The 15,425-nt window shown below is 38.4% G+C and overlaps 1 protein-coding gene across 1 annotated transcript in view; it reads right to left on the bottom strand.

The window, feature by feature from the left end:
* Positions 1 to 3,368: 3,368 nt before the first annotated feature.
* Positions 3,369 to 15,425, bottom strand: part of DMGDH (dimethylglycine dehydrogenase) — a gene marked incomplete at both ends in the record, with an annotated part of 67,573 nt that continues 55,516 nt past the window's right edge. Inside the window, 2 exons of the mRNA XM_081302425.1 lie at positions 3,369 to 3,569; positions 10,335 to 10,469. Coding sequence (XP_081158551.1) covers positions 3,369 to 3,569; positions 10,335 to 10,469 — 336 coding nt within the window. The remainder of the gene's footprint in view (positions 3,570 to 10,334; positions 10,470 to 15,425) is intronic.

The following is a 15,425-nucleotide window of genomic DNA, read 5'->3' as shown; positions in this document are numbered from 1 at the left end:
CTCAAAGTTCTTTCCCTTTGGCATTTATGACACCATTGTGTATACATCTTTCCACCCCTAGTTAAATGCTTGCCCTTTACCCCTAATCTACGTGCTCCATGAAGTCACAACATCTGTTTTGTTCACCACTGCTTTTCCAGTGCCTGGCCTTGAGCTAAGTCTTCAACAAACATGTAGAATAATGAATCTTTCAATAAGGAATGCAATTATTCAGCACCTTAAGTATAGGAAAGACCTTAGCAGGTGTTATATGGACTGCGCTTGCTTGGTGGCAGAGCTGGGAAAAGCAGGACTTGTGGCTTTCTCTCCAGTGACCTTTGAATCCATACTTCATGGTCTGCTAACACTTCTAAAATCTATTCCTAGAGAAAGTACTATTAAGTAATGTGTTATCCTTTTATCATTCATAATGCAGTTTTCTGCAAACTGTCTAACTAGTCTAAAGATTCATTAATGGCAGGGAGCTAAAGGTAGGATGATAATTTATATTTTTATATGCCAATTCCTCAGATGCATATAATTGATTTTTGGTGCTTTTTCGGGGGACTTAAAGGGTGCTCTGCTGAAACTTTCTTCCATTCACAGCTGCTGTTTCCTGATAACATCAATCCTCACTTTTGTCCAATCCAAACATAGAATTCTCTCAGAAAACTCCAGAATCTAGTCTTCCTTCTATTTAATGTTCTACACAGCATACTTAAATTTTTTTTCCTGTCACCTTTTATTATGAGTAGAAAAGATTAAGACACAAATTCATTAGGATGCAAACATTAGCACCATAACCAACATCCATAAATATTTTGATAATGTTTTGACTAGATTGTGCTTTTATAGTTCCAAAAAGCTCTCCTGGTTCCAGGGAAGGAAGTGCCTGTCATTCATCATCTCATTCCTGAACTGTAGACACAGCTTCTGCACATCACTAGGGTACTTTCAAGAGTGTTAGTTGTTTGCTGCTCACAGTTGAACTTAGAGAACACTGTGTTAGACCTCATAGTTTACCGTCTGTTTCATAGCACATAATAAACATACGTAGAAACTCTGGTCACATAGAACGACAATGTCTGCTTCTCTGTATTCATAATCCTTAACTGTCATTGTTTATTCCACTGATTCTGGGCCCATTCCTTAGAGGCCTTTCTCAGTGTATAGTCCACTTTCCAGAAGCTAGTGATTTCAGTTGGCTCTTCTGAGTCAATTTTCTCACCCAAGAGCTGGTCAACATGCCATCAGGAGTGAAGAGCTTGAGACACCCATCTTTCCCTCTCTGTCTCTCTCTCAGGGCCTCTCAGGGCCTCTCCCCTTGTGGTGAGTGCTTATCGTCTATAGGATTCATGGCTTCCTTTTCTATGTATCTTTGCAGTTTTCCCTTTTAGTACTACTTTTCTGAGGGGTCCCAGTTCCTATTTCCATGGGAGAAATCTGGTTAGCTCATCTCTCCATGGATAAGCTAGATTGAAGTTGCTTGGTCAGTGACGGGTTGGCTGGTGTCCAGATCAGGATCACTGGTCGGGTGGAAGTAGGGGTGCTGGGGTGACCTACCAAACCTAATAGCACTCAACATACAACCAAAGAGGGAACAGGAGAACTTGAGAAAACCAGGAAGCAGACTTCTACTGTGGGTAAGGTTGTTTTTTTTTTTTAAGTTTAATATTCATCTGTCCTATTCTTTTTATTTGTTGGTTTTAGTGGTATATTAACTATATGACATGAGTTCAGTGTAGTTTCATTATTGCTTCTTACCATTATTATTTTTTAAGAGAGAGAGAGAGAGAATTTTTAATATTTATTTTTTAGTTCTCGGCGGACACAACATCTTTGTTGGTATGTGGTGCTGAGGATCGAACCCCGGGCTGCACGATGCCAGGCGAGCGCGCTACCGCTTGAGCCACATCCCCAGCCCTGCTTCTTACCATTATAATATCCAAAACATGGAAAGAGTCTAGACCTATTTCATGGAAGGAACCTAGAGTTGGGAAGTAACTCGCCTTAGGTCATAGAGTTACAGAGGCAGAGAATGAGAAGTGGTCCTCCCAATTTAATGGTCTTTCAACAGCGCCTAACATGGAACTGGATTAGAGAGCCTGGGTAAAATTCCTGATAATTAGGAAATGTTTGTAACCAGGGGTATTTCCCCTTTCTCTTGAGTATATACCAAAAAGAAATGAATGGTAGATGGAAGAGTTCTAATACACAATTTCTATTATAAAACATGTAATATGTAAATTTGGCATCTTTTTAAAACTTGAAAGTTTGGAATTTTAGAATTTATTCTAATTACAGAAATTTATCACGCTTCATATTCAGCTTTCTTTAGTACCTAGGAAAAGTTCAATAACTGTATAACAAATATGTGTGTATAAATGAATTATAAATGATAAACCACCTTTTACAAAAGAAGACCTTTTTGATTTATTCAGTCAACTAAATAATTTTAAGAAGTATATCAAAGAATTATTTCTAAATGGATTTTTTTTCTTGCTATACATAGTGGCTAAGGGCAATCCTGTCAGTTCTTAAGCTTTTGTTTGACCTGCATTGTCAAATGCTTTGTGAAAAGATATTCAGAATGGCACCAAGTGATGTCAACTTGCATTAATTCTTTCTCAAAGAGAGGTATTCAGTATTCAAACAGTGTTTGTACTGGCACAATCTATTTAGATTTCAGCTTCATTTCTGAAGGTTTACAAGTACTGCTTCCTTTGAAAGATTCTGTTCTTTTTTTGCAATTAATCTTCTGAAACAACCTTTGAAAGGACAATAATAATGTCTTATAAAGCTGCTTTCAGAGAAGCCATTAAGAAAATAATAAATATTTCGGGGAAGTGAGTAAAAATGTTAGTGATATATTGATATTAAATTTTAGTGTTTTCATCATAGATATATTATGAAAAATTAAAACTATCATTTATTCACCTGAGGAAAAAATTATCAATGAAATAAATCCATCAATAGCATTGTGTTTATTTTTATGTAAAAGATAATTTATTAATGTTTTCAGTTATCAACCATATACTCTGTTTCTAAAATTATATTAAGTTCTTTAATTCAGTTATAATGATAATTGTATATTAACAAACATCTTTTTTTACTAATTGGATTTCATAAAAAATATGAGATAATAAAAAGCATCTATTTCAAGTTTTTCCATTTGAAATGACAATGTAAATCACTAATTCATTAGTCTATCTTACTTAGAAAACAAGAGAAAGTTTTATTAGGATTCTAAATCTAGATGTTGATGGTTTTGACATGAATTCTTGGTTTCCTCTATTCCCCTGGGAACTAATTATAATAATGTCAAGTGTAGTCATTCAGCAACTATAACTCAACTGGCTGGTAAAGGTCTTTTTCAAGTTTTGTCCTTTCTATATTTTTTTCTGAAGCCGGTTTCTGGCTGGTTCTGTTAATACCACGGGTTCTTGTATGATGACTGCTGGGTAATTTTTACCCAATAGTTCAACTTCCACTTCTTGTCCCACTTCACTTAGCTCTATGGGGACGTAAGCAAAAGCTAGACTCTTCTGGATGCTGTAACTGTAGCTTCCAGATGTTGTGTTGCCAATCACCTGAAAAACAAGACCCAGTAGTGCTTAGCATCTCAGTCACAGCTTTGTGCCCCCATATCCAGATGAAATAACCTAAACTATAGTCCATTCACTGTGTGGAAATGCTGCCTGAGGGATAATACCAGGGACATAGGAAAGTCACCTTTTTTTAAGAAGATTAATGAAAATTTAGAAATTATGAAAAATAATTCTCAAAGCACACATCTGCATTGCTCTGAAATTTTTCGTTTTTAAAGTAATAATGCATAAATTTTTAAATATCCATCATTATTTTGCTCAATTTCAGACTAAGGGTTCTGAAAGGAGGAAGAGTGGAATGTTTTCATTTTAAGCTTCAAAAGAAAATTCTCTTATCATTAAACTAGTATTGTAGTAGAAAGGGGAAGAAATCTAAAAATCCAAATGCAAACTTAGTTAACCACCCTGTTAGAGTTTTAAAAATGGCTTTCGAAAATAGCACTAATTAAGCTACTTATTAATCTATCCGAAGTCAATATGAAATCAACCTTCTATATAGGAGAATATATCCGGTGTGTGTATATTCATATGCATATATATTATTTAACAATTCTCGTCAATTGTAAGGCATTTAAGTAAGTGGCAATTTTAACATGTTAGCACAAAATATTTTTAAGGCACTGAAGGAATATGTAGGATCCTGGTACCTACCCTCAAGAGCTTACAGGTTAATTAGGGAATTAACATGAAGGTACAAGAAAATATAACCAGGAAACCATGGAAGGAAAGATATTTATACTTTGAAAGGGGGTGGGATTAAGTTGCAGAGGTGTAGGATAAACCCTTCCAGGATGAAGAAAGATGTGGAGTTGGAAATGAGCAATGAAGTAAAATATCAAAATAAAGAGGCTGAATTAGGTGACTAGGAATGGCAAACCAAGGAGCAATACTAAATAAGAAATTATGCTATTAAAGAATAAAAAATCTAGATAACAAGCCTAATGAGAAGATAAGAAGGTTAGTGGAAACCAGATCTAAAGGAAAGAATGAAAGTAAAAGCAGAAAATATAAATTGAAAAACTGTCAAATCAAAACCCTACATGAAAGAAAAGTAAAAGGAAGACACCAAAAGCAAAATATGATGTATGGCCCTGCTCAAACTGATTTCTCCTGACCACATAACATCACATCACCCTTATGGTCCAACTGTCCAGTGCTCATGGCTGTTGGCCAGAACCTGGGCATGCGTTAGCCGCTGATAATTCCGCTGCCTCGGCCAGGAGCTCACTACAATCAACAGTCCTACTGTAGCATATCTAGTCTTTTAGATCTTAGCACATTTTAGAACTTGAAATGTACCTTTATCTCTGTAGTCCCAGTTTTTAATGCTCTCTTTGAAGCCCCAAATCAGAAGCCCTCCATATGATTTCTGAATTTATTATGTTGAAAACTGGTTGATGCTGGCCAAAGGCACATTCTTTAAATTGCATTCCTCCTTTGGGTCATAGTTAACTAATTTAAGGCAGAAATTTGGGTCAGGGCAGTTAGGGTTTGAATCTATGCTTCCCATCCCGTGCCCCCATTACTGGGGATTGAACCCAAGGGCTTTTTACTGCTGAGCTATATCCCCAGCCACCTCTACCCCCCACCCCCACTTTTTTTTTTCAACTTTGAAATGATCTAAGTTGCATAGGGCCTTGCTTAGTTGCTGAGGCTGGCCTTGAACTTGATGATCCTCCTGCCTCAGCCTCCTGAGTTGCTAGGATTACAGGTGTGAATCACCACACCCAGGTGAATCACTGCTTTTTGAAAGACTATGTTGGTAACAAGGGTTTCACTTCCTAGTCTGTAAAATAGAGATTTATATTTGGAACTGGGAGAGTTAACATGGTTTGCTTAGGCAACTTAAAAAACAGGAAGAGACCTGAGCAAGTCACTCAGTACAGTTCCTTGATTGGGTCAAAAGTTCACAATCACTCTTCAGAGACTCTCTTTAGCCCTTATGTCTCCTAATCTCCCTGTAGTGATTGCCTTGTGGTCATTTCTGCATAGTAACCTAAGAAAATGGAATATTTATTTTGTAAGTGCTATTTTTTAAATATGCTTTATTTTCTGCTTGATTTACTTTCATTTCTCTCTAATACAAGGATTAGTAGCCCAGGATATTTTCAAAGTCTGGCCTTTCCTCTTATTACTTAACTTTCAAGGAGAGGGTTTCCCTAGCATAAATTATAAAGAGATCTACTCTAAATCTTCCAGGTTCCATTAGATCCATTTCTTTTTTTTTTTTTTTACTCAGTGAATTTGAAGCACTACTAGTCTACAGCCCCTGCCTAACAGATTTTTATTCTTTGTTTAATAGAACATTGACCTTCTTTTTACAAATGTAAATAATTCTTTATAATCTTTTTAGACTTTCTAATTCCTCCCTTAAATTAGAAGTTTCTGTCTTAGAGAAGATAATATGGTATTTGGCTTTAAGGAGGTAATATAGTTTAAGTTGGATGATGCATTGTTTCATTATCCGTGTGTTTGTTTATGAAGAAGAGGAGGAGGAGGAAGAAGAGTAGGAAGAGAAAGAGGAGGAGAAAGAAGGAGGAGGAGGAGGAGCAGGGAGAGCGGGGAGGGGGAATGAACAAAAAAAAGAGAAACCTAGTGGCTCACGCAGTGGTGCACACTTCTAATCTTAGTGGTGCAGGAAGATTACAAGTTCAAAATCACCTTGGCAACTTAAGGCCCTAAGCAACTCAGTGAGACCCTGTCTCTAAATAAAATATAAAAAAGGACTGAGGATGTGGCTCAGTGTTTAAGCACCCCTGGGTTCAATCCCTGGTACTTAGAGAGACGGAGAGACACTGAATTCTTCAAAACTTCCTCCAAGCTCAGCTTGTGTGTGAGTATGTGTATTATTGGGGATTAGACCCAGGGGTTCAAAGATGCTGCTCTATCACTGAATTACATCCCCAGCCCTTTTCATGTTCTATTTTGAGACTCAGAGCCACTAAATTGCCCAGGCTGGTCTCCAAGCTGACTTTACTTTTACCCAGGGCACTCACCAACATCTGTCATGCCATATATATTTTTTTAAATTTTGCTCATTGTCTTCCTCTTTCTCCCTGGAATGTAAGCTCCAGAGGACAGAGATTTTTGTCTGTTTTGCTTATTGCTGTGCCTGGAATGTTGCTGGCACATAGTACATAACTAATAAAAATTTGTTGAATAAGCCAACAAACGTGTACCCTGTCTTCAACACTGGAAATATTTGCAAGAATAAAATACCATTGGTGAGGATGTGGGTGAAAAGGCACAATCATACATTGCTGGTGGGACTGAAAATTGGTGCAACCAACCTGGAAAAGTAGTAGGGAGATTCCTTAGAAAACTTGAAATGGAACCACCATTTGACCCAGATATCCCACTCCTCAGTCTATACCCAAAGGACTTAAAAACAGCATACTACGGCATTGCAGCCACTTCCATGTTTATATTGGCACAATTCACAATAGCTAAACTGTGGAAGCAACCTAGATGCCCTTTAATAGATAAATGGATAAAGAAACTGTGATATATATACACAAGGGAATATCACTTAGCATTAAAAGAGAATAAAATTGTGGCATTTTCAGGTAAATGGAGAATATTATGCTAAATGAAGTAAACCAATCCCAAAAAACCAAAGTCCAAATGTTCTCTCTGATAAGTGGATGCTGATCCATAATGAGTGTGTAGGGGGAAGAATGGAGGAACTTTGGGCTAAGGAAAGGGAGGGAAGGGGATGGGGCATGGGGTAGGAAATATGGTGGAATGAGATGAACATCGTTACCCTAGTACATGTATGATTGCACATATGGTGCAACTACATCGTGTACAATCAGAGAAATGAAAAGTTGTGTTCCATTTGTGTACAATAAATTGAAAAGCTTTCTGCTGTCATATATAACTGATTAAAACTAATAAAAAATAAATTTTAAGAAAAAGAAGAAAATACAGAATACCAAAAGCAACATAAGTCTGAACAAAGTCAAGAAATAAAAAGCAAAAAATATCTCATGCAAAGAGGATCAAAGAAAGGCCTTTGATTGAAAGATTGATCTCTACTATTCAATAGCATGGTAGGATAACTATGATTGACGACAATTAATTGAATATCTAACAATAGGTAATAGGATTTTAAATGTTCCTACCCTGATCTGATCACTATACAGTGTACACATGCACTGAAATGTCATACTCTACCCCATAAATATGTATAATTACCATGTGTCAGCTAAAAATGAAATACATTTTTTGAAAAAAGGAAGGCCTTTGAAAAAGAAGATAAGGGGGGGCTATCTGTGTGATACAATGATGACTCTACAAATTATCAAAGAGCACACAGGCATATTATGAAAGTTGAGATATAATCTTATTATTAGGTCATCAGCTCTCTAAGTAGATGGTATGTGGTAAGAAAGACAAAAGATGTAGCATGTAAACTCAGTGTATATGCTTGGCAAAGGAAATAAAAATTCTAAATGGAGTTTGGGATTTTTATTTTTTTAACTTCAATTTGGGTATCCTTATATTTAATATGGCTAAAACTCGGGGTTGGTTGGGGTTGGGGTGGGGTTGCAGATAGAGAATCCCAGCGCCATCTCACTATCATCCCGTGGAGAGTGTCGCAGAATGCCGGTGAGGATCAGAGCAGGCTACATCAGGAAGTATGGAGAAAGGTGGGCAGAAATGAGCGGAAAATGTCAAACAAAGGGAAGACGGGTGGGGAGAATTTAGCAGGGGTGGTAAGAACCTGAGATGTTATCTCATCCAGTGGCTTCAAGTTATAGGTGAGAAAACTGAGGCCCAGAGGCCAGTTCAGGGTCAGGCCAACCCCCTGGCTAATAGCAGAGCTGGTGATCAGTAGAAATCATGTGAATTGTGCGCAAATTTGAGATTGGAGAGAAAAATATATTTTAGAGGCTACATCAAAGATTTAGAACACAAAGAGGAAAGGGAAATAATGAGGAGAGTAGAAACAATTAAAACAGCCCAACATAAGAAGAAAGTGAAGTTCAGCTTGTTAAGTGTGTAGGGCCCGGGTTCGATTCTCAGCACCACATACAAACAAAGATGTTGTGTCTGCCGATAACTATAAAAAATAAATATTAAAATTCTCTCTCTCTCTCTCTCTCTCTCTCTCTCTCTCTCTCTCTCTCTCTCTCTCCCTCTCTCACTCTCTCTTTAAAAAAAAAAAAAAACTGTGGGTGTGTAAATAAGGTCTAAAGAGACTCCCAGAGACATCAGCAGAGACAGAAAGTAGAGCACACCAGAGTATTCAGCATGCCTTAGAAGAAAGAACAGAAATTCAAGGCCCAAGGCAGGGTGGGAAATCAGCTCCATCCGTTACTAGCTGTGTGACCTCAAGAAAGTTGTTTAACCTCTGTGAGTCCCAAAGCCTCATCTTTAAAACAGAGACAATCATATATATATATATATATATATATATATATATATATATATATATATATATATATATATATCTGATAGGGATATTGTAAATATAAATGAGAGAGTACATGAAAAATACATGGCATATCATAGGAGCTCAGTAGATGTAACATGGTAACATGTATGACAAATGACCCATGGCTTAGCATACATTGCCATTTCTTTAGTAAGCCAAAGGCTATGATTTTTTTTTTTTTTTTTTTTTTGGATATTGGGGATTAAACTCAGGGGCATTCAACAACTGAGCTACATCCCAAGACCTAGTTTTTATTTTATTTAGAGACAGGGTCTTGCTGAGTTACTTAGGGCCTCACTAAGTTGCTGAGGCTGCCTTTGAACTCACGATTCTCCTGCCTCAACCTCCTGAGCTTCTGGGATTACAGGCATGTACCGTTGCACCTGGCCAAGGCTATGATTTGATACCACCTCTATCAACTTGTCACTGAAGATATGGAGAAAATGACAACAAATATCAAGTAAGCTGCAGAGAATGAGGAAAAAAAAAAAACAGGCACAGGATCTCTGAGTCTCCGTTATTGACCAAGCTGCCCCTGCTCAATATGGAGCAGCTTCCTGGATGAGACTTGAGGCTCTGTGTCCTCCACATGGTTTAGACCTGACTGCTAACACCAGTCAAAACACACGCACATGTCGAACCAAACTGTATTTTATGAGCGACCATAGAAAGTGGAGGAAATTCAGTTCCATGGATAAGTTCCACCCTGTTTTTGCAGAATACAAACAGAGCAACACGCACATTCCAAAGTGGAAAGACAGTAAGTTTACTCTTCCTGAAGAACCAAATGGTTGCCACTCTTCACTTAGCTCTTTTTTTTTTTCCACTTAACTTTCTAAGGCCCAATCCCCAATTTCACAGATGTTTTCACTCGGAATTGTTTTTCTGCTACTATACTAATCACCCCCTTCTGCAGGATCCCTGAGAAGCTAAATCAAAATGCCAAAGTCTTTATAAAACCCATCTTCTGCACTCATAGAAAAGAACATGGTTTACAAATAGATGATTTTGCCCCCTGACTCAGACCTTCCTCATTGTCCAACATATTAGAAGTTCTTGGGGTTTTTTCTGTTTTTTCTTTTCTAAAACAGAGTGTATAGAATCTCATGCTTTCAAATTGAGCAGCGTTTCATTTTCCTTTCAGTTAATTGCTTTCTGTTTCTTGAATGTCAGCTCAGAAATCAAAAGCGTGTCATCCTTCCAATAAATAAATAAATTAGCAAAACCTCTACAAATGAACAGGAACAAAGAGCACTTCTGCTGTGGACGACGCGGTGGCCCCTGGCAGCCAGGTCCTCCCCGCTCACCTTGCCATGGTACCAGATGCTTTCATTTCCCTCTGGATCCACATCATCCGTTGCCAAGGTGAGGCAGACCAGTCTTCGTTTCAGCCCCTTGGCTTTAATCTGTTTCAGTGCTTGCTTTCCTATGAAGTCTGCTGGCTGCAGGAATCCAAGATAATGATGATGAATGAATGCTCAGACACTGTGACAAGGTTAGAGATGCAAGCATTTAAATTTGTCTTTGCTATTTTCTCGCCAATTACACATTAAATAAAAAAAACAGATTGGATCAAACACCTAGACAAATATTTCTTAGTCCTCAAACAATAGTATCAGCCACCTATCCCTTCAGACTATGTTAAACTTAAAGGTACTAACCGTGATGACAATTTTACCAGAACCACGTAGGCAGGAAAACATAAGGCATTATACTGCAATGGTGGGTTATGAAAGTGGCCCTTGTATCTAATGGGTCTGGACAGTTTTACAGGCTGTCAGTGTGCAACTCAATTTCTACCTACTAGATGTTTTTACAGGAAGGAAACATGCTTTTTTGAAATGTGAAGCTAAAATGTTGTATCTGCACCCCTACATACACACTTCAAAATAATGATCCCTGAAATGTTTTAACCGGTGGGTTGCATTCACCACTTCATGCAGGAAACATTTATCGAAACCCTACTATGTGTGAAACATCAAGCCAGTTTCTCTGTGGATATAAAATGAGTTACACACCGACGTTTTGATCAAAGAGCTTATTCTTGAATATTGTGCTTTTCAACCTTTTTGCCATATTCCATGCAACACATAACAGATGACATTCCTATTCTTATTACTCTCCCCTGGGCACACTCAGGGTTATTCCCAATCCAATGCCATTGAATGAGAGTGACATTGTTATGGAGATAACCTTGAATCCATTCTGATGTGTTGGGGGGAAGAAAAGTGAAATCAGGCAAATTTGAAGACTTTTCCCATTATAAGTAATATACCTTACGACTGAGTAGGACATACTGGTGAGCAATGACTCCTCAGTGGGGACACTATTCTACCCAACCAGAATGCCAGGGGACCCTTGATAAGTGAGATAAACTGGTCAGAGGCTATGAGCAAGGAGAGTGCCCAGGAGGGCGGGCGGGTCGACCTCCAAGTGGGACATTAGTAAGTCTTCTACATAATGAGCCCAAACAAGCATCTCTTATGGAACAAAAAGAAAATGTTTAATACACAAAGCTTATCTCTGCCAAATAAGAATTAGAGATTACACTAAAAATGAGAATATCAAAACAGCTCTCATATATAGACTAACCACTGAGAAAGAAAGTTAACAACCACAAACTTTTAATTTCTTCATTGGCCATAAGAGGGAAAAAAAACCAATATTTAATGCCAAAGATGTCCTCCACTGCCAATATTTAGGATTTACACAGCTCTTAGAACTGAGTGCAATAAAAACCCCGTAACTTCCCAGAGAAGCTGAAAAAAAAGGTCTCTTTCACCTCCTCTACGATTGTTCTGGTCAGATCCTGTAGTCACAGTAATGAAAAAGCTAAAACAAGTCCTAGCACATTATCTGCCTGATGCCTCCAGTTCACTCTTTTGCTGATCCAGAGCTTCAAGGGTGAAGCCACAACACAGTGTTATTTCTATGGATACTGCAATTTTAAGTTGCTGACCTGCACAAGAAGCTGAAGGAAGCTCCCATCAGCCAAGGTTAAAATGACATGCAAAATGAAAGTCCAATTCTCACTCTTTCCCCAATGTGACTCAGAGGGTGAAAATGGTAAAGCCAGAAGCACAACAAGTTCAAGAATACTGGGCCCTGTATTATTATTAATTTTTAAACATTTATTTACTTACTTAGTTGTAGTTGGACACAATATCTTTATTTTATTTATTTATTTATATGTGGTGCTGAGGCTAGAACCCAGGGCCTCGAACGTGCTAGGCGAATGCTCTACCACTGAGCCCCAGCCCCAGCCCCTGAAGCCTGTATTATTGAAGACAGGATTAACGGGGGAGGGGATACAGGAAGAGAGTGATTTATTTGATTCATACGTAAAATAAATTCATGGTAACAAAATCATAACCAACCAAGTGCACTATAGTTAAAATATGCATATCTAAATACAGAAAGAACTCTATAATAGTGACTAAACTTTTTGCTTTTTCTGCATTTTTGTTGGTGAATTGTAATTATGCATAACAGTAGGATTCATGGTGTTATATGCATATGTGCACATAACATAATTTGATCAATCTCATTCCCGGGTGCCTTCCCTTTCCCTCTGCTCTCCCCTCCCCAGATCTGCATGCTCTTCTCTACTCATCTCCCTTCTATTATTGCTATTGTTATTTTTATTAATGCATTACATATGTCCTCACACCTATAGACGCATATATATATGCAGGATTCATTGTGGTAAATTTATATGTGGACAATATTTTTGGCTATATTTTTAAAAGGAGACTTGCTATGATGGATACAAAATGATAATGGGTGCTTTTTTGGAATCTTTGTCTACATAGGATTCAATAACTACAGTAAAAACAAAAACAAAAACAAAAAAAATCCCTCATGCCTTATTGGGTGGAAAAGCACTTAGAGTAACACGAGTGGCCAACACTTTATCCAGTGTGATTTGTGGTGTGCCTGTAGATCCTGAATCATTCCTCACCTCCTGTCATGGAATCTGAATCTTCATGATGAGGGATTCATTTAGGTCTTGAAGGTTTCTGGTTACAGAATTTTTTGCAATTATAATTCATCTGTCATTAAGCCTCCACTGTGTATCCGATACTTGTTAGGCATGGAGTATTCACAGCTTAATAGAACAAGGTCCTGTAGCTTCAGGAGGCCCCTGGGGAAATGTCACCCCCTTCCCTCCACATCAAAACATGCCCAACCTGAAATTAGTCTATCTCTTCAATTTTTTAACATATGAGAGGACAAAGTCAATTAGAGATGATTTGTAATGTAGTGGAACATGACAGACGATAGTAATCAGCAATATCAATTTTGGAACATGATTCATGGGTGGTTCTGCATGTTCTACAAGAATATGCACATCACAAGTGTTTTGTAAGTTTAAAGCAAAGAGCATCTAATACGTGGAGGCAAAATGCAAAAAGACAGACACGGTGACAGAAGTATGTACAGTGGGGCCAAAGAAGATTCTGACCAACTCCACCTGGGGTGGAGAGTGGGGCTGGGGACAGTATTCCATCGGTAACAATTTCATAGAGGAAGTTGCTCAAGTTAAGTTTTGAAAGATGAGTAGTTTTCATAGTAACTATGCTCTGCATAAACTTTTTCCAAAAATGCTTGTACATATGTTATAATTTGACCTTCACAACAATCCACAGATGGCAAATTTGGGGTCTAAAATAAATAGATGAACTCAGCCAAAGACAGCCATCAGCAGATTGGTTAAGAACCAAGACCTCAGAAGGCCCAGCGAGTGCTGTTCTTTTCCTCTACTCTGAATGGCCTTCACTGAGCCACTGAAGGAATCCTTGTCTAAAGCAATGCCTGCTGCACCTCTGAAGAATTGGGGACAGCTGGGCATGCCCAAAGTCATCAGAAATAGGTCCCTTGGGGTGCTGGAGGAGAGTTATAGGGGCAGGTGCCAGGATAGGGACAACATGGGTCAGAACTACCTTTACTAAATTCACAATTCTTCCAAAGGCTAAGTGGGAACTTCAGGTACCAGCTCTGCACGACAGAAACAGGAGGCAGGAACAGAAAACTTTCTTTAGAAGAAAATTACAATAGTAAATTCGGTTAACAAATATTATTAATAAGGAACATTCACAATTTGTTAGGTGTTGCGGGCCAGCCATGGGCTGTGTGAGCTGTGAGCATTTTGAGTGCATGAGCGAACTGGACTGACGTGGCGGCTCTGGCTGGGCTGTGCACACGTGGGTCCTTTTTGCTTGCTCTGCCTTTGATCCCACACAGCACCTGAGGTGGGTGTGGCCTTCCAAGATATCAGTCAATCTGCTGACAGCAGGATGTCACGTAACTAGACTAAACCCCTAAAACTTGACCCTTGCCTCATTTAGGGTGGAACTTTCTCCAGTGTCTTCCCTCAATAAAAGGAGCTTCAGAACCTGCTCCTTCTCTTTTGTCTGCCTTCCCTTGCCTCCCTGGTGGGAGCTGGAGCAGAGGAACCATTGCTGAACCCAAAGAAACAGGTATTCTGTCTGTCTGTCTGATTATTTCATGCCAACCCAAATTCACCGGGAACGACCCTGAATGATTTAGTGGCGGGTCACAGAAGTTAGGCACTTGGCAATGTGTCAGACACTAGGTTGAGGGCTTTATGCGTGTGAGCTCATTTATTCCTCATGGAACCCCATGAAGATAGGCATGTTAACCCCAGTTTTCAAGTGAATAAACTGTTTCATTTACATGGCAACATAAATCATCACCTTCAGATTTTATTCATATTTTTAAAAACAGCAGTATCTGGGGTCTACCACTGGAAAGCACAGTTGATATAAATATTCTAAATGAAGAATTTTTAAAAAAATTTCTCCTAGGTTGCCAGAACCTGTTTTGAATGACATTCATTATATTGTGTAAAGTCTTTGACAACACCCTGAAGGTTAATTCTAATGAAATTTGACATTTATAGTTTATATCCCTGAATTAGGAAGTGATCTTGTCAGCAATATTGTCCTCAGACATGAATGAAAACAATCTTCTGACAGACAGCAGCAACAAAACCCTTGCAGAAAGGCGAACATGCTTACAGCACAGACAGGGGATGCACCTGTCCCTTGACATGATCCGTCCCCAAACTCCCGGGCTCTGAACTTGGGAAGATTTAAAGTGGGGTGATGGCCTTGCGTCCTTGTTTAACTTGGCTTGCCTCTCAAGATTGTAGCATTTACTCTGCTACATAGTTATTAATTATAAATGAGAAGAAAATGTGTCTGAAGGTTATGCTGTAATTTAAATTGGTGCTTTCAAAATGACCCAAGAACAGAAATACATTTCTGTAATGAGTCAATGCCAAATTAACTATATAAATAGCCATTAGCGTCTTTGAGAAGTGCATAAATTTCTGGGTCCTTGAGACTACAGCTTTAAAAAGAAGTCTTGGCTTA

This window comes from Spermophilus citellus (genome assembly GCF_964194105.1).
Source record: "Spermophilus citellus genome assembly, chromosome: 1".
Classification (NCBI taxonomy): domain Eukaryota; kingdom Metazoa; phylum Chordata; class Mammalia; order Rodentia; family Sciuridae; genus Spermophilus; species Spermophilus citellus.
The sequence above is the reverse complement of the archived record's forward strand: the minus strand, read 5'-3'. Positions and strand labels throughout refer to the sequence as shown.